At 36.7% G+C, this 20,094-nt stretch overlaps 1 protein-coding gene and 1 pseudogene across 2 annotated transcripts in view; one reads left to right on the forward strand and one right to left on the reverse strand.

Moving 5' to 3' along the window:
• LOC116634585 overlaps window positions 1-20,094 on the forward strand; it is a 42,003-nt pseudogene that overhangs the window by 14,275 nt on the left and 7,634 nt on the right.
• Window positions 1-20,094, reverse strand: part of CDC40 (cell division cycle 40) — a 56,174-nt gene that overhangs the window by 5,468 nt on the left and 30,612 nt on the right. For both annotated transcript variants that reach the window (XM_032408079.1, XM_032408078.1), the window contains exons 6-14: window positions 19,626-19,765; window positions 18,369-18,465; window positions 16,830-16,969; window positions 15,941-16,015; window positions 13,704-13,749; window positions 11,521-11,622; window positions 10,397-10,512; window positions 9,803-9,936; window positions 681-757 (exon numbers count right to left, since the gene is read on the reverse strand). In XM_032408079.1, the coding sequence (XP_032263970.1) occupies window positions 681-757; window positions 9,803-9,936; window positions 10,397-10,512; window positions 11,521-11,622; window positions 13,704-13,749; window positions 15,941-16,015; window positions 16,830-16,969; window positions 18,369-18,465; window positions 19,626-19,765 (927 nt within the window). The remainder of the gene's footprint in view (window positions 1-680; window positions 758-9,802; window positions 9,937-10,396; window positions 10,513-11,520; window positions 11,623-13,703; window positions 13,750-15,940; window positions 16,016-16,829; window positions 16,970-18,368; window positions 18,466-19,625; window positions 19,766-20,094) is intronic.

Genomic DNA, 20,094 nt, shown 5'->3' on the forward strand with positions numbered 1-20,094 from the left:
GATTTGCCGGTGGCAGACGCCTCGATGGAACAGCAAACTATTTCTTGCCTCCTTCCTTGCTCCACACTCACAGGAGCTATGGGCGTTAACAGGGGCTTTGAGGACACTGTTGCCCAAACATCAGCCCCTCTGCTCTAATACCCTCGTGCAGAGCTACAACTCTATCGGTATACTGTCAGGGTATCTGTAGTACAAATTACTTGGTACTTAGAAGGCAATGCACTTTTGAACAGAAAACAGTAGTAGATGGATTTATCTTTTTTATTTTGCCTGAGAAGCGAAAGTATTCTTATTATGGGGAACCAGATCAAAATTTCTCTCCTCTGAAAGAAAAAGAGCTCACAATAAGTCACTAAATGACTGAACATGATTCTGTTGGAAGGAGAATTCTTTTAAAAAAAAAACCTGATCCTCAGATGGAAATCCTTAGGTGTTCTGTCAATGTGAGCTGCAATTCACTGTTTATTATTATTATTATTATTTTTAAAAACAAGAGAATGGGTGAGGTGACTCACAGAGGAAAACCAGTGACTATTTCTCATATTGGAAAGGTTCCCTTATACAAGTATGGCCCTGTGACGGACGTCCCCTAGGAGGAAAAGGCCAAAGTTCTTTTGAATACAGAAATCACACTCTGTCTTAGAGGCTCATTTAGAACCACATTCTACCTACTCACTCACCATTTGGAGACAAAGTCACCGCAGGCATGGAGTGCATACTGGGCTCTGCTATATACTTGAAATCCACAGGGATATCCCTAAAATTTAAAAACAGCTTATCAGAATTAAGTAAGTTTTAAAAAGTACCTTCAGAAGAATTATCTCTGAAACTAAAGAGATATTCTTGAGATTATATATTTAACAAACTTTTCATGAAACTTCCTGGGGGAAGGAAAATCACAAAATGGCATCCCGTTGCTTATTACAAATCTTGTACTTCACAAATGCCTTTCCGTGATAATTATAACAGTGTTAGTGATTTAGTTTTCCAACTCTATTTGACTTAAACTTTGGCCTTTATGTTAAAAAGTCTGTGACTGAAGTTCTCTGACAATAAACTCATCTAAAAATGTACGATGTAGGCAGGAGCAAGATGTCTGAGGCAAGCCTATGGTAGTTTACCTGCCAGTTTCAGCCTTAACTGGTTAACTGCAAGCAGGTGAGAGGATTAAAGAGCCTTAAGCAGTGCAAGGGGATAGTAGGCGAAGCTGTATAGGGATCTGCAAGCAGGCAGAACCCATCCTGAAGTAATGAGATTTCTGGATGGGTAAGGGAGATTAAGTGCTTGGTACCTGGACATCTATTATTCTCAATGTGTATGGTGCAGGAGAAAAATGCATTAAAGAAATTCTTATATGAGTGACACAAAGAATAAAACAAACACAACAAAAATCCAACACTAGTCACCTAAATCTAGAACCATGAAAAGTTCCAAATGCCTTTTTGTTTTTAATATTCTCCATGATAAACTTTTTAGTAATTCTGAACAATTTTGGTCTTGTTGCTTTTCATGAGTGACCAGAAATGGTTTTTTTTTTTACAGAGTAATGTGTGGAAAATGTAATCTGATGAATAACACAGAATATAAAGCAGCAATATCAATTTCTAACTATGGTTCAAGTTCCAAAACTTTGATTAATTAGGAAATGATAACAATAATTATAGTAATTATTTGCCTTTAAGTAAGGATTTTCTCTATCCATCTATCTACTCATCCAGAAGAAGCAAATGATTAGAAAAAAACTTCTATGAGGGTCTTGGTTAGAAGAAAGTATTTTTAGGTGTAACCTGGGGAACAATATCATTTATCAAATCTCCAACCCTTTATACCTCTCTAAAGTACCAATGAGAATTGACATTCAAAATGACCCAAATGTACTCAAAAGAACCTCAGTCTGAAAAAGGTTCAACTGTTTTTCCCTTCTCATATAAAATTATTAGCCAATAATAATCAATAACAGATTAAAACATAAGAGCATTTCTAAATTAACCATAGTCTAGGTTCAGATCAATCAATGTTTTCCTAAAAGTAAACAAAAAAAATGTATACAGATCTCTTATTTCAAGGACTCTTGGTACAATGAGCTCTAGAACAAGAAATGGGTCTGCACACTCTATGAACATTGTTATTGCTAGTGAAAATGTCTGCTAGGCATAGTTATATTTATTTACTTATTTTTTAAAGATTTTATTTATTTATTTGTCAGAGAGAGAGAGAGAAAGAGCACAAGCAGGGGGAGCGGCAGGCAGAGGGAGAAGCAGGCTCCCCGCTGAGCAAGGAGCCCAATGTGGGACTCGATCCCAGGACCCTGGGATCATGATCTGAGCCGAAGGCAGACGCTTAACCGACTGAGCCACCCAGTCATCCCGGCATAGTTATATTTAATAAACACAACACTGTTTTCTAATTAGAACCTGTAATTCCATAAATAAGCTAGTAACTTATATCTTACATATAATCTTCAGTCTGGAAATTTTGAAATCACTGAAAAAAACTTTAATAAAAATCTATGAAATTTTAAAGATAAAAGATAAACAGGATCAACATCTGTCAAATTTTCTTCTAAAAATATTTTAACATAATAAATACCTTTGGGAGAAAACATGTCTATGACATCTCATGAATTTAGCCAATCAGCATTACCATAGGCTGTTCAGTATCTAATTATAATCTCTTATTCTCCTTTACAACCAAGTTTCCTTTAGTTTGTTTTCTTGTATCATTGTGCTACTCTTAGCAGGCACAGGGTGTAAAAGTTTGGCAAACACCACCTGTGTGAAGGTCCTAGTAATAAGAATTTTCCTATTGCTGGGGTCAGTTTTCACTTTGAGGTGGTCAGGGCCTCCCTTTCTGCAAGCTGCCAGTAACACTAGTAATCGCTTTCAGGAATGGCTGTATCTGGTAAAGGATAGCTCCAGGGATCCTGAGTTGGTTTTGCTTCCTACTTGTCTTTGTAGCAAGACTGATCCTCACGTTTCCTTCTGACTAATCAAACTGGATCCAAGTTATCTTCTTTCCCCACCAGACCCTTCATCCATCTAACTATCTAGCCATATGAATAAGAATTCGAGTTCTGCATGTTTTATGTAAGCCTCATGGTATCCACAAAGCAAAAACCTATCATTGAGACACGGAAGAGAAACAGAAAGAAATCAAAACATGCTACTATAGAAAATCATCAAATCACAAAGGACGAGAGGAAGAAAGAAAGGAACAAAGGAACTATAAATAACCAGAAAACAATGAACAAAATGGCACTAGTAAAAGTCCAGACCTCTCAGTAATTACCTCAAATGTAAATGGACTAAATTTACAAAAGACACAAGTTAGTTGAATGGATAAAAAAACAAAAACAAAAACAAAAAACGAGACCCAACTATATACTGTGTATAAGAGACTCACTTCAGTTTTCAGGACACACACAGACTGAGAGTGAAAGGATGGAAAACATATCCCATGAAAATGGAAACTAAAAGAAAGCAGGGGTAGCTGCTATACTTGTATCAAACAAAATAGACTTTAAGCCAAAAACTGCAATAAGAGACAAAGAAGGTCATCATATAATGATAAAGAGGTCAATTCATTAAGAAGATATAACAAATAGAAGGATTTATATACCCAACATCAGAGCACCGAAATACATAAAGCAAATGTTAACAGATTTGAAAGGAGAAAATAGATAGCAAACAATACAATAACAGCAAGGGACTTCCATACTCCATTGTCAACAATAGATAGGTCATCCAGACAAAAATCAGTAAGGAAACATTGCACTTAAACGACACATTAGACCAAATGGTTCTAACTGACGTATATAGACCATTCCACCAAATGGCAGCAGAATACACATTCTTCTCAAGTGCACACCAAATATTCTCCAGGATAGATCATATATTATGCCACAAGGCAGTCTTAATATTTTTAAGAAGACTGAAATCATATCAGGCATCTTTTCTAACCACAAAGGTATGAAACTGGAAATCAATTACAAGAAAACTGGAAAATGTACAAGTATGTGGAGATTAACAACATGCTACTAAACAAGACATGGGTCAAAGATGAAAACAAAAGGGAAATCAAAACCTATCTTGAGACAAATGAAAACAGAAACACAACATACCAAAACTTATGGGATGCAGCAAAAGCCAGAGGGAAGTTTATACTGATAAACACCTACATTAAGGAAAAAGAATCTCAAATATAACAACCTAACTTCACACTTTGAAGAATTAGGAAAAGAAGAACAATCTAAGACCCAAGTTAGCAGAAGGAAGAAAATACAAAGATCAAAGAGGAAACACATGAAATAGAGACTAAAGAGATAATAGAGAAGATCAATGAAACTAAGAGCTGGTTTTTTGAAAAAGAAAATTGACAAACATTTAGCTAAACTAAGAAAAAAAGAGAAAAACTCAAAAACAGAAATGAAAGAGACATAACAACTGATAATATAGAAGCACTAAGGATCACAAGAAACTACTATGAACAATTATATACCAACAAATTAGAAAACCTAGAAGAAATGAATAAATTCCTAGAAACATGCAACTTACCAAGACAGACTCGAAGAAATAGAAAATCTGAACAGACCAATGACTAAGAAGACTGAAACAGTAATCAAAAACCTCTTAACAACAAAAAAAGTCCAGGACCAGATGGCTTCCCTGGTGAGTTACACCAAACATTTAAAGAAGAATTAATATTAATCCTTCTCAAACTCTTCCAAAAAAAATAGAAGAGGAGGGAACACTTCCAAACTCATTTTATAAGGCCAATATTACCCTGATACCAAAGCCATACAAAGAAACTACAAGAAAATTATTGGCCAACATCCCTGACAAATATAGATGCAAAAATACTCAGTAAAATTTTAGCAAACTGAATTCAACAGTACGTTAGAGGAATCATATACCATGATCAAGTGGAATTTATCCTTGGGATGCAAGGATGGTTCAACATATGCAAATCAATCAATGAAATACAAAAAGGAAGGATAAAAATCATACGATAATCTCAATAAATGCAAAAGAAAGGACAATATTCAATATTCTTTCGTGATAAAAAGTCTCAATAAACTGGGTATATGGGGAACACAGACATGTGTGACAAGTCCACAGCTAACATCATACTTAATTGTAAATGGCTGAAAGCTTTTACTCTAAGATCAGGAAGTGTGTCTGCTCTAACCACTTTTATTCAATATAGTATTGAGAGTCCTAGCCAGAGCAATCAGGCCAGAAGAAAAAGGTATCCAAATAAAAAAGAAGTAAAACTGTCTCTGTTTGCAAATGACGTTAACATTTTATATAGAAAACCCTAATGACTTCACAAAAAAACTGTTAGAACTAATAAATGATTCAGTGAAGTTGCAGGATACAAATTCAATATTAAAAAATCAGTTGCATTTCTAGATACTAACAATGAACTACTGGAAAGAGAAGTTAAGAAAACAATCCCATTTATAATAGCATCAAAAAACAAGAAAATATTTAGGAATAAATTTAACCAAGGTGAAAGATCTGTACACAGAATTAATATTGTAAAATATTCAAAATACCCAAAGCAATCTACAGATCCAATTCATATCTACCAAAATTCCAATGGCATATTTGACAGAATTAGAACAATTCTTAAATTTGTATGGAACCCCAAAAGACTCCAAAGCAATCCTGAGAAAGAACAAAGCTGGAGGCATCAAGCTTCCTGATTTTAACTATAATTAAATAAAAGTTATAGTAATCAAAACAGTATGGTATTGTATAAAAACAGATACACAGATCAAATGGAACAGAACAGAGAACCCAGATATAAACCCATGCATATATAATGAATTAATTTTCGACAAAGGAACCAAGAATATACAATGGAGAAAGGATGGATAGTCTCTTCACTAAATGGTGTTGGGAAAACTTGATATTCACATGCAAAAGAATGAAACTGGACCCCTACCTTATACCATACACAGAAATCAACTCAAAATGGATTGAAGACTTGAACATAAGACCTGAAACTCCTGGAAGAAAACACAGGAGATAAGCTCCTGGAAGTTGGAATAAACAAGTGGGAGTACCTCAAAGTAAAAAGCTTCTGTACAGTAAAGGAAACCATCAACAAAATGCAAAGGCAACCTAAGAAATGGCAGAAAATTTGCAAACCACGTACCTGACAAGGGGTCAATATCCAAAATATATAAGGAACTCATACAACTATTATCAAAAAGCCAAGTTACCCAGTTAAAAAATGGGCAAAGGACCCGAACAGACATTTTCCCACAGAAGACAGACAAAGGGCTGACAGGTACAGGAAGGTGCTCAATATTACTAATCATCAGGGAAATGCAAATTAAAACCACAATGAGATATCACCTTACACACTGTATGACCATTACCAAAAAGTTAAGAGATAAATGCTGGTAAGGATGTGGAGGAAAGGGATCTCTCATACACTGATGGTGGGAATGTAAACTGGTACATATAGCTACTATGGAAAACAGTATGGAGATTCCTCAAGAAATTTAAAAGAGCACTACCATATGATCCATCAATCCTATTTCTGGGTATATATCCAAAGGAAATGAAATCACTATGCTGAAGAGATAGTTGTACTCCTGTGTTTAATGTAGCATTATTCACAATAGCCAAGGTATGGAAACAGTCTTAGTGTGAAAGAATGGATAAAGAAAATGTGGTATTTACATATATAATAGAATATTATTCAGCCTTAAAAAAAGGGAATGCTGCCATGTGTAACATGATAAACCTAGACAGCATTATGCTAAGTGAAATAAGCCAGACAGAGAAAGACAGATACTGCATAGTATCACTTATATGTGCACTCTTAAAAAAAAGAAAAGTCAAACTCATAGAAACAGAGTAGATTGGTTGCCAGGGGCTCGGGTTGGGGTGGGGAACTACATGAGGCTGGTAAAAGGGTACAAACTCTTATCTGGAAGATGAATAAGGTCTGAGGATCTAATGTATGACATGGTGACTATACTTAAAATAGCATATTGTGTAACTGCAATTTGCTAAGAGAGTAGAACCTAAGTGTTCTTACCAAACAAAAAAGGTAAATATCTAAAGTGGCAGATGGGCTAACTCAGTGAGAATCCTTTCACAATGTATACATATATCAAATCATTATGTTATACACTTCAAATATATTTATTTGTCAGTTATACCTCAGTAAAGCTGGAAAAAAATCTCAAGCTTTGGAATCAGCTTAATACAAGTTTGAATTCTGGCTTTTCATGTCTCATGGAATCTTGGGTAAATTACTTAACCTACATCAGTTTCCTCATCTATGAAACAGGGATAGCAAATACATCTATCTGATAAGACTACTTTGGCACATTAAACCAGAGAGTTCACATAAAATGCTTAGCATGCTTGGCACACAGAAAGGGCTCAACAGATGTAGCATCATTAATAATTATGACAGTAATTGACTTCTTTAGATATTTAGCACATACGACGTGCCAGGCACTGTGCTGGTGCTGGGGACACACTGTGAGCACAGCTGACACAGGAACAAATGTGCAAGCACTAAAAAACGGTGAGAAGCAGGGGTGCCTGGGTGACTCAGATGGTTAAGCATCTGCCTTTGGCTCAGGTTGTGATCCCGGGGTCCTGGGATCGAGCCCCACATCGGGCTCCTGGCTCAGCGGGGAGCCTGCCTCTCCCTCTCCCTCTGCCTCTCTCCCTGCTCATGCTCTCTCTCTCTCTGTGCCTCAAATGAATAAATAAAATCTTAAAAAAAACCAAAAACTGTGAGAAGCAAAGTGTTGTCTGGGAACATGGAGAAGAGGCACGTACCCTCACGAGAGGATCAGTGAGGAAGGTTCCAATAGCAAATGAAGTCTAAAGGATGTCATCATTTATAATGACACACTATTATGACTCTTAGGAGTATTTCTTAAGCTCCAAGGAGGGAAAACAACAAACAGGCTGACATTACCCCTTAATTTAATCAAAATATTTTGCTGACCAATGCTCTAATTTAGAAAGCACACACAAGTGTTCTTAGAGCCCTGTAATTGGTGCTTCATTTAAATATTTACCAATTTCATTTATACCACTCCACATTTTAAAATGGAGCTGAAATATCATCCGAAGATAGAAACATCTGAAAGTTTAAGTATAATCAAACTGCTAAAGTATATAAACAAAACAAGTACATGTATATGTTTATCTTCAGAGTCTGGTACAAGTAGTCTAAGGTGACTCATATAAAACTTGATGTCCATATCAGATTCTCTGCATGTAACATCATTTCTGAAGTAAGAAAGATCTCAGTTATAAGATAGTCTCAAAGCACGGACTTTAAGGATGATATTAAAACTATACATAAAGTATACAGTCGGCTCTCCACGAATGGGGGCAATTTGAAGGGGTGGGAGAAACTGCAATCAAATTACAAGGAACATTCAGTTACCCAAATTTCCCTGACGATGGTTAGGGACCTGCTCAGCTCCTCAAAGGGACTCAGTTTCAGGAGCAAACTACTGGCTGTAGCGCAAGGCTTCCCATTTCTTAAAGCAGAACAACTTCCGGGGTGGGAAGTCACACTTCCTAGGCCCTGCAAGGCTGTAACCAGGGCTGAGCTGTGCTTCATAACTGACTATAAAAACGAGCTGGGCTCCATCCTAACATTCCCTTGAACAAAAAGACTATTATGCTTTTCTTTGTAAATAAATGATAAAACATGATCTATGACACTTAGTGAAACTAGCTTTAGTATTTCTTTTTTTTTTTTTTAAAGATTTTATTTATTTATTTGAGAGAGAGAGACTGAGAGAGAGAGCACATGAGAGGGGGGAGGGTCGGGAGGGTCAGAGGGAGAAGCAGACTCCCTGCCGAGCAGGGAGCCCGATGCGGGACTCAATCCAGGGACTCCAGGATCATGACCTAAGCCGAAGGCAGTCGCTTAACCAACTGAGCCACCCAGGCGCCCATAGCTTTAGTATTTCTTGACTTTAGAAAAGTTTTTTTTCCTCTCTCAAGGAAAGCAAAATTACCAACATACTCTACAAATAAAACATTTGTTTTCTACCATTACGTGTTATGAATGGCAGGACACAATGGGTGATGACATGAGGCCAGTTTCAGTACTGAATAATCATAATGTAGACATTTAAAAACTTAAAAGATTTTTAAATATTTTTTCTTTCTTTTTTTTTTTTTTTTTTTAAGATTTTATCTATTTATTTGACACAGAGAGACATAGCGAGAGAGGGAACACAAGCAGGGGGAGTGGGAGAGGGAGAAGCACGCTCCCGGCCAAGCAGGGAGCCCGATGCGGAACTCGATCCCAGGACCCTGGGATCATGACCTGAGCTGAAGGCAGACGCTTAACGACTGAGCCACCCAAGCGCCCCAAATATTTTTTCTTTCTTTGGGTTGACTCTGAGGCCAGGATCTAATGTTCAATCCCAACAGTAAATAATAGAGTCTATACATTTGTGGGCCCTGCATCTCATCAGTCATTTTGCAAAGACAAATAAAGTACCTAATAAACAAATGTAAGGCAACACAATATAAACTTTTCACCAATGCAAGAAAAATGCCTCAAAATATATAACCTTTAGATAGACTGCCCCAAGAGTACGAAACGTAGTATGTCTAAATTTTTATTTCCATATTCTGGGTACTTAAATATTTAAAGCAGCTTGGTTGGCAAGCCAGAGATCATAGTTGTGAAAATATTCAAATGGTTGCATATTATCAGGCTTTGCTTTGGCTACAAAGTTTTAAATTGCTTGCTATAATTACATAAATCAGATTTTCTACTGACAGAAACTCACCATTCCCAAACTCTTAGGCTCTTATCATCAGATGTGCTCACAAATCTCCTATTCTCATCAACAAAAACAATGGTGTTGACAGCTCCCAAATGCCGGTCATACTCCTGCACAATTTCTCCACTTCGAATGTCCCACTGTATATCAAACAAGAGAAAAGGTAAAGACAGAAGTGGAGCAGATATGAAAATTAAGCTCAGAACTATGGAAAGTGAAGAAAAAGATCTCTAACGTAATGACTGTTTTCTACTAAAAATAGACCATTAGAAGGGGCGCCTGAGTGGCTCAGTCGGTTAAGCGGCTGCCTTCGGCTCAGGTCATGGTCCCAGGGTCCTGGGATCGAGCCCCGCATCGGGCTCCCTGCTCAGCGGGAAGCCTGCTTCTCCCTCTCCCACTCCCCCTGCTTGTGTTCCCTCTCTCGCTGTGTCTCTCTCTGTCAAATAAATAAATAAAATCTTTAAAAAAAAAAAAAAAAAAAATAGACCATTAGCAGTCCCTAAAAGCAGCAAGCATTAAACAAGTTAATATTCCTTATTCCATCCCCTAATACAACATAAACTATAGGAATCTTACTAAGAATACTGTAAAAAGACTTACCTGCACAATCTTTTTATCAGACATACCAGCTACAAAGAGATTTTGCTTATCTTCATCGGGATTAAATTTCACACAATAGGGCACTTTTCGGTTTGTAAATCTTGATATACACTGTCCTAAAACCAAAGACTCAAGTTAAAGTAAGGAAAAGAAATTTGATCACTTCAAAGACAGCCCGGGGATTAACATTTCGAGATCATTTGCTTAATACATTTTGGGGAAGGGCAGCCTGCTTGTTCTTTACTATAAACTATATTGTTCCTTTTCACAGATTCTTTATGATTAAAAATATTTTTTTCAAAAGTAAATCTATATCAATTGCAGAATAAAGTGATTATGATGTGTAGCTGGAGTTGAGAACCACTGTGGGGTAAGAGTAGGGGCTCTGGCATTAGAGAGACCTTGGTTTAAATCAGTTCAGCCACTTACTAGCTGTGTGGCTCTGGAAAAGCTCCCCCCTTTAAGCCTCAATTTCTTCATCTATAATAATAACAGTAATTATAGGGTTATTTTAAGAATTGGATGTGATGCTGGATACAAGTGCATAGCACAATGCCTGGTAAACAGTTTAAGTGTTCAATAAATATTAGCTATTATCTTTACCCTTAAAACTCAGTGAGATGAAAGATGGTTCTCTAATTATATAAAATTATACTAGCCACAATGTACTAATACAATTAACGTCTGTGAATATATAAAACCACCTGACCCATGGGTCTGTAAACAGACTTACTTTTTAATCAATGTGGGTAATTAAATTTAATTTTGTTCATCAGACATTTATTGTGCTTCTATTATGTGCAATGCAGCGTGCTTGGTGGTAGAGGGGAACAAAAAGATCAATTAACTAGTCTGTGGAAGATTTCAAATTTTCTTGTCTATCAGGATGTTTGCTTTATAAATTGTATTTAATGGAAACAAAGTCTCAGAGTAAAAGAGCTACTTATGTAGCTGAGTTTGAACTCTACAAACATTTTATGATATCAGCTGACAGTCGAGGATATGAGAATCAGCAGTTACAGAAGGCACCATTTTGCCACAGAAGACTACTCAATGTTGCACCGTTTATAAATGCTAATTTATAAGATAAATATGTATTGGCATTAGTATAAGTGAGCTCTTACCTGTCTCAGTGTCCCAGAGCTTAAGGTACCTGTCATAAGCTGCGCTGAGGAACTGCGTTCCTGCAGTATTAAAGCAGATGTCCCTAACGGCTTTGCTGTGGCCTAAGGCAGGGACAAAAGAAATGGAGGTGAGGTGAAGTATCTCCTCTTAAAACACAAACACCATAAAAGAAACAGCATTTTCAAGCCACCCTGTGAGTCAAAATCTCTGGAATCCTATCCCCTGACTTACTGATGCAGAATATGTTAGGTGTGGGCTTGGGAACGTAGGTGGTTTTTTTATTCCCCCTTCAAATAGTTCCCTAGGTGTTTCTGATGCATAACATTTAGGTAAGAACCAAGATAAAAAATCTAACATTTTTTTTTTAGTTTGTCATAGAAATCTTTTAATATGCAATATACGTAATTGATGACTAAGCAGCCAAGAATTTAAGGAAACATAACAGACCAATTATTGCCAATGAAAGAGGAGGGCCTAGTGACATTTGGGAGGTTCATTCTCCAGATTACTCACTAAGTGAAACAAAGTGACTTTACCCTGTAAAGTTCATGAAATCATAGCTCTTCTTCAATACCTGCAGATTTCTGTGATCCCATTACCAAGTTTCAGAGAAGTGACTTCAGAATCTCAGAGACTTAACCTTTTGGAAACTAACATTAACTTCTATTTTGTTTTAAAATAGCATTTTGACAATAAATTAACTTTAAGGTGCTTTGCTTAGAAATCAGTCTGCCAGACCAATCCACTCTTTTGAAAGTTGCAGGGACAAATAAAATGTGGCTAAATGAAAGCAGAAACCTTCCTTTTTTCTACCACCCCATCAAGACCAAGACTGACAGAACATGCATTGCACAAATCGTCAACCACACACGGCAGCGCTGGACAGCCATCACCAGTGTACTCGAATCAGGCTATGTGCCACAGTAATTAGGCATTCTTTTCTACAGCAAGAGTCCCATCTTCCAAAACTGGTAATTTTGTTTCCCATTGAAAAACTGCCTGCCGGTGCAGGGGAGACACATGGAGACCAAGCCCACTACATGTACAAGAGGCATCTTGTTCCTGTCTGCTGTGGAGAGTCTTCCTGTAGGATGCTATGGTACCCTGGGCTATTTATTTGTTTAGCAAGGCCCTAAAATCCTAACAAAGCGCTGCAGAGCGGACTCCCACTTGAATCTAAAAACAGAGCCACTACGATTCACACAAATAGTGTTTCAATAATGTACAGTTAAATTTGGAAATGTAACCAGACTTCACACGAAATCTCACAAAGACAGTAAACTATTCTCTACCAAAAAGACTAGTTTGCCACAAAGCTGTTCTCTTTTTGGCCTTGTTTTCTCTTTCAAGGAGTTTGCTCAATTTTATTCTTTCGTATGCTTTAGCTGCCGATTCCGAGCCCCTTTTCAAAGCTCAACACCTGGCTAATTGCTTACTGGACGTTTTCGTCTCAATATCCCAAAGGCAGCTCAAATTTAACAGTGACACCTCATCATCCTCTTATGTTCCCTCTCTTGGCAAATGGTATCACCGTTCAGCCAGCCAGCTGGGAGTCACCCTAGATTTCTGCTTCATTCTTATCACTCACATCCAGTGACTCAGTCTCACTGATTTTAACTCTTGATTGTTCCTTTCCTCTCCATCTGCTGCTTTAGTCCAGGCTCTTATCATCTCTAATCCAGACCAATGAAACAACCCTGTCATTCATTTCCCTGCCTGCAGGCCTGACCCCTACCAGAGCATCTTCCATACTGCCACTATGATCCCTGTAAACTTCAGATCTGATTGAGTTAATTTCCTGCAAGAGCTGTTGAATGGCTGGCTTTCCAAGGCCCTCTGGATAGATTCCACACTCCTCACTGATGGCACATAAGGTCCTTCATGCTCTGCCCCTGGTTATACTGCTTTTTCCTCTTGTCATCTCTCACCATATCCCCTCCCTGGCAATTCTGAAATATACCTGGCTGCCCCAAAGCAGCATGCTTTCTCAAACCACTTTTGCTTTTGCTGTTCTCTCTTCCCTGTTCCCTTTTCTATGTGGGAGGACTTACTCCCTCTTCAAGACTCAGTTCGAGTCTTTGAAGACTTTCCTTCATTATCAGTGTAGTAACATTCCTGTCAATGATGTAGTTTAAAAAGTCTTTCCAAACAGATTTATAGACAGAAAGAAAAGAAGTATTACCAATAAATGTTCGCAGACAGCGTCTGTCTCCGTAAACCTCCCATAGCTGGGGAAAAAACACATAGAAATATTAAACTGAATACAAGACTTAGATAAAATGACAAGTTTCAATCAAGAACAACAACCATATGCCAGCTATGTGTGTGCATATCTGTGCGTACTGGGGATTTAACCAAAGGCATCAATGAACATGATGCTTGGCGCTGCTAGTCTGTGTTGTACCATTTGGACTACACACACACACACATACACACACACACACACACACACACACACAAATATGAACTCTGATACTGAAAGATACACCAAAATATCAAGAGAACTTAGATGGAGCTAAAACAAGTGATTTTCACTTTCTTCTTATTCTTTTCTATATTTGATATATTTTCTATGATGAAAAGTTTTTACTTATGTAATATTATAAGCTACTTTCAGAAGAACTAAAGGTTATTAAAACTGCCATGTTTATAACATTTTGGTACAGAGGAATTTTTTTTTTAACTTTCTGAAGTAACAAAATATTATAGAAGCTATATGAAAATGATCTAGACTAAAATGTAATAGGCTAATAATTCTCATCACACCTAAAGTGAATTAATACAATAGCTTCAAAACTACCTTCTTTCTTCCTTTCTTTCAGTTTTTATTTATTTATTTGTCAGAGAGAGAGAGAAAGAGAGGGCGAGCACAAGCAGGGGGAGCAGCAGACAGAGGGATAAACAGGCTCCCCGCTAAGCAAGGAGCCCGATGCGGGGCTCGATCCCAGGACCCTGAGATCATGACGTGAGCTGAAGGCAGACGCTTAACCGACAGCCAAACCAGGTGTCCCTAAAACTACCTTTACTCTTGCCTGCCTCAAATCTATTCCTCAATAATGTTACTAGTGTTCTAAAAGAGATAGCACTTCCTGGCCACCCAGTGCCAATAGGATTAAGTTTCAGTTCCCAAAGCATACCAAGCAAGGACCTCTAGCACCTGATCCTTTGCCTATGACTGTCGCCATTCTGTTATCTCTCAGATTTGAGACTCCAGCAACCAAAAACTCGTCGTGTTCAGCACATGCCATGCTTATCCATTCTATTCACTCATTTCAGACATACTCCATTACCCACACACCCTTCCCCCACCACACTTTACTTAGTTACCTTCCTGCTGAAGGATGCTTCCTCTTAGAAACCAGAACACTTTCCACCTGACTCTATAACCATCATTTACATCATAATGAAATGATTACCCTGAGGGCAGGGACAGACCTTGATAAATTTTAGTCTCAGCCCCTTGCAGATAATAGGTACCTAATAAATGTTTATGGGTGTGAACAAAATTGAACTCTATGCTTTTTTAATTGGTCAAAAGACCTTAATCTCAACGAACATAGCTTGTATGAAGTCAAAGTTAAAGGAAATAAAGGTTTTTACTCCAAACTGTTGGCCTGTGATTTTAAACTACTGAGTAGAGACAAATGCCTAAATGATTGCTCTCATCAAGAAAAGCTACCTTCATATATTGTTAATACCCATGAATTGTTTACAAAGAGTAAAATTTTAATGATTCAACTTTCCAAGCCTCAAGAGTATTACAGAGTTGATATTTCTTGACCATCATAACAATCTAGACACAGAAGACACAAAAAAAGATAACTACTCTTTCAGATTTAAGATTTTTTAAAAAGGCTTTCCCCATGTTCAAGCTGACATGCAGCGGCAACTGAGTTTTTTCCCCACATACTCTATAGCTGAAATTTAGCTTAAGGTGGAGCTTCCTAAGACGATAATATAAAAACTGAGAGAAGAGGCTGGGAGCATTTCTGCTACTTGGTATCCACTTGCATTTATAAAGAAAAAGGATGAATTGCATTATCTACTTTCTAAAATGGGATTTCTATCGTGTGTCCTCTCTACCTCATATGGTTCTGAGGAACAAATGAACTTAGTTACATATCCAAAACCTCTAAAAAAAAAATGCATTATTAGTGATCAAATATTGATGTAACTAAAACCAAAGTGATTGATTATGTTCTAATCAGTTATCTAGCTTACAAAAGAGCCTAGCCAATTGGACCACAGAGCCATATTTGAATCAACATGTTTGGAAGGAGTTCATAAGTGGCTGCATTCATGGGGCCTAATAATTAGCCTCTAATTGGCTAACAAACCCAAATTTATTTATCATTAACGAAACAGACTTGACCAAAGCACTAGCTCAGCAGCATTCCTACTCTGTTACTGAAAACTCACCTTAATTTTACAGTCCATGGAACAAGACAGCAATAAGTGGCCAGAGAGAGGAAATAATCTGACGGCACTGACACCCTATAAAAAGGTATTACAGTTACCACAGGAACATTCCACTATCAGCTAAAATGAAACATAAGGAAAGGACAGTGTATTTGTAAGCAATCTAATTTACTGTTTTTCTTCATTCCAAAAATCATGCCCCAGAATAACCTTCGTTAGTATTCCAAGAACAGTCTTTATTGACACTAAGCTTTTGAAGATATGTTTTTTAACCTTTAATACTGACTTTCTCACCCAAGGGAATTCTTAGTCAAGTTGCTAATGCTTTCTCTCCTCTTCCTTTTTTTCAGTTCCTTTGCTCTTTGCTAAGAGCTGGGAATTATCAGCTGGAATAGTACAGATGACAAGGAATATCAACATCAAAAGTTTCAAGTATCTTGTCTCTGCATTAGTTTTTTGTTTTAAGATTTTATTTATTTATTCGACAGAGAGAGCGAGAGCAGGAACACAAGCCGGGGGAGTGGGAGAGGGAGAAGCAGGCTTCCCGCGGAGCAGGGAGCCCGATGCGGGCCTCGATCCCAGGACCCCTGGATCATGACCTGAGCCGAAGGCAGACGCTTAACGACTGAGCCACCCAGGCGCCCCTCTGCATTAGTTTCAATATGACCATAGTTTATAAACCAGAAACCATCTAATCTTAAGCATGATAATTCCAAGAGCTAAGGCAAAATTACTGAGGTTTTGGTGCTACTACCAACCCATTATTCACTGACATGGTACCCCAGAAAAAGTAGATTGTGGCAGGAATTTGTGGGGAAAGGCTTGGGCTACCAGAATACCGAATTATGAATGTTATGTCATGGTCAATCCCTATGACTAATCTGCTTACCTTTGTATGTCCAGACCACACATGAATTTGTTTTTTGGGAAGGTAACACTTCTCAGGTGGCACAGTGGACCGAAGATTAACACCAACATCCTGAGGTATGTGAAGATAGGATCTACCTTGGTAGTCATACATTTCTTTAACTGAAACAAGAAGACAAAGGAAAGCAGTGAACAAATACAAGCTACAGTCATAAGATCTATATCCTTAAATGATAACAATTTACTCATAGGGATATTGTTCCTTATTAAGGTTGAGGTAATAACACTCTGATGAAGTTAAGACCAAGAGTCAGCTAAAATTTAGCTGCTTGAAATCACTGCTATTATTTACAATTAGAGGTAGTATTTTGGAATTTCTAACTACCCAGAGAATATCAGACCTTTAAGTAAAATCTATACTTCTTTTACTTAGTTACACATTTTAATGATATATAAAAAAGACTTCACTGCAGCATAATTACAGCGAGGGAAGAAAAGAAAATACTTGGGCCTTGTGAGTCACGGGCAAAAACCCAGAAGCAAAACAGGATAGAAAAGAAGTTAAAGCAAAAATATCATTTTTGATACATTTCCTGAATGTATCATTCATTCAAAATACATTTCCTGAATATGCATTTCCTTCCACATATCCTTTTTCCCTGCCTTCCTCTTTTACGCCCTTCCAGGTTCCTTTTCCATTCTCTTTTACACTTTCAACACAAAGTTTGCAGTGAAGTCACTTGTGGGGCTTAAATGACATAGTGTATATAAAGCATTTAGTAACTTGCCTGGCACAGAGTAAGTCCTCAATAGATGTTGGCTGTTATTTTTATTATGGCTGCAAGCACCACAGCATTAAATAGTGTCCTTGGAAAGAAAACTGGAGTTTGAGAAACCAAATATGGCCTCATCAAACCTAAATATTTGATATGTGATCTAACATTAGAATAATCAATACATCGGTACTAAATTACTCTTTACAGTTTGATAATAACTACATAATTTTCCAAATATAACTAATTATTATTATTATATTATTATTATTATTTATAATTTATTTTGGAATACATTTCCTGAATATTCATTTCCTTCCACATATCAAAATTAGTATGAGAATCTTAATCTCCAGTCTATTCACATGAAAAACAAAGTTTTTCTTTTAAAGTATAATTTAGTAATAGTTATGAATTATGTGGATATCTGGAGAATATCTGACTTGGGTTAAAAACAAAAGGATAAAATGACTAGGGAAAGAATCTGTTAGGAAACAACAGATTATGGACAATTTAGATTTCTTCTTTATCTACTATTTTTAAAAATTCACTAGCCCTTCAAAGAATCATCTGTGGCAATCATTAATCATGCTATTTTTTCTCCTTTATTAGAATATGGAAGAGTCTGCTGTAATTTTTTTGAGATGCAAATAGTCAAATACAATTATTCTTAATATAGTGAAGTACAGCAGCTGATTAGTAAAGGCAATTGATACTACATGAACAGAGAACAGAGTGAATATCTGAAAGTTTATCATAAAAATGAAGAGGCATAAAAACTATATTACCATGTAAGATTGTCTTCTCCTCCCCAGGCTTCTCTTCTTCCTGTTTGCCTTTTTTCTGCCTCTTCGCTGTGATTTCATCCAATTCTTTTTGTTCTTCCTAAGGAAATTAAGGAGTGAACTTTAAAATGGATGTTTTAGAACCCCACTGTGCCCAAAGCTGGTTATAAATACTTTATAATGAGGTCCAATTTTGGGTGAAGCAAGAGCTGTAAGTATGTCTCCTGGGATAACAGTCTCAACTCTTCGACAGATTACAAAATGACATTAACACATAATGGGTACTAGTTAATACTTTTAAACTCATTTTATACAAAACCCATCTTTTTGGAACACCTAGAAACAAATTTATTGTATTATGCTAATTATGTAAACAAAAAGACAAAGTGGTTAGAAAATCTAGTATTGGAAACTCAATTTGTATACACAATGTCGTTCTCCAGTAAACAGCTTTTCCTAAGTCATGAGGATATAAGCAATGACTACAGATTTTTGACACAACTTTTATGGGAGGAGCAGTGGAAGGAAGGTGGGATAGTAGTAAATCTCTATCTATAATAAAAAGAAGTCAACAATGTCTAATGTAAATAAAAAGCGGCACATGTATATGATTGACATACATGGATGAAAGATACAGCTAGAATATAAGCTTCATAAGAACAGGAGTTTCTTGATCTTGTCCACTGCTATATCCCTAAGGCCTAGGACAGTCACTGGCTCACAGAGACAGTAGGATTAGGAGATGGAGAAGGACAGGTAGGGTTCTATGGTTTTACTTTATAAAACTTCATAGTATTATTTTTTTTAAAATATAGATTATTTGGTAAAATTTTTAAATAATTTACAAATAAAACCCACTATCAATTCTAAAATTACAGAGAGGCTGATTCTGTGGTTACTATCTGAGTATCTGGTATCAAAAGCAGCTACACCGTAGCTTAATAGCATTATCAATTTTTATGAAATTTAAATTTTTATTAAAAATTGCTCAATATTGTATTTTAATTAAAAATATGGAAGAAAATAAATCAGAAGGGGATAAATTAAAAATATTCCCAAGAAAAATTTATTTATTTTATTATTTTCTTTTCCCAAGAAAAATTTAAAAATCTTACTTTATTTTCTCAATCAACCACGGCAGAGAAATATTGATGAGTCATCATTTGGTTCTCTAAGGAAATCTCAAGTTCATTATTATAGATATCCTTCACAGACACACAGCATCTACCTGAGTTGGCAATGAAAAACATCAAAACTTACTTCTGAGGGTTTGGCTACATCTTTTTCATCCACATATTTTGCCCACGGTCCCAAGAAACCATCAATATTAGATGCATCATTTTCTTTGAACTTTTTCCTCTTTTCTATCTTTTTCTGACCAGTTTCAAACACAGTTAAACCTACATTAAAAAAAGAGAGATCACAAATATGGATATTTTCTAAAGAAACAGTAGCATATATATAATTCTTACTTTATATATAGCTTAAAGAAAAGTGATTATTCAAGTGACCAAAGATTTATTTTTTTATTTTATTTTTTATTTTTTTTATTTTTTAAAGATTTTATTTATTTATTTATAGAACAGAGAGAGACACAGCGAGAGAGGGAACACAAGCAGGGGAAGTGGGAGAGGGAGAAGCAGGCTTCCCGCAGAGCAGGGAGCCCGATGCGGGTCTCGATCCCAGGACCCTGGGATCATGACCTGAGCCGAAGGCAGACGCTTAATGC

This window comes from Phoca vitulina, unplaced genomic scaffold (assembly GCF_004348235.1).
Source record: "Phoca vitulina isolate PV1807 unplaced genomic scaffold, GSC_HSeal_1.0 scaffold9, whole genome shotgun sequence".
Taxonomy (NCBI): domain Eukaryota; kingdom Metazoa; phylum Chordata; class Mammalia; order Carnivora; family Phocidae; genus Phoca; species Phoca vitulina.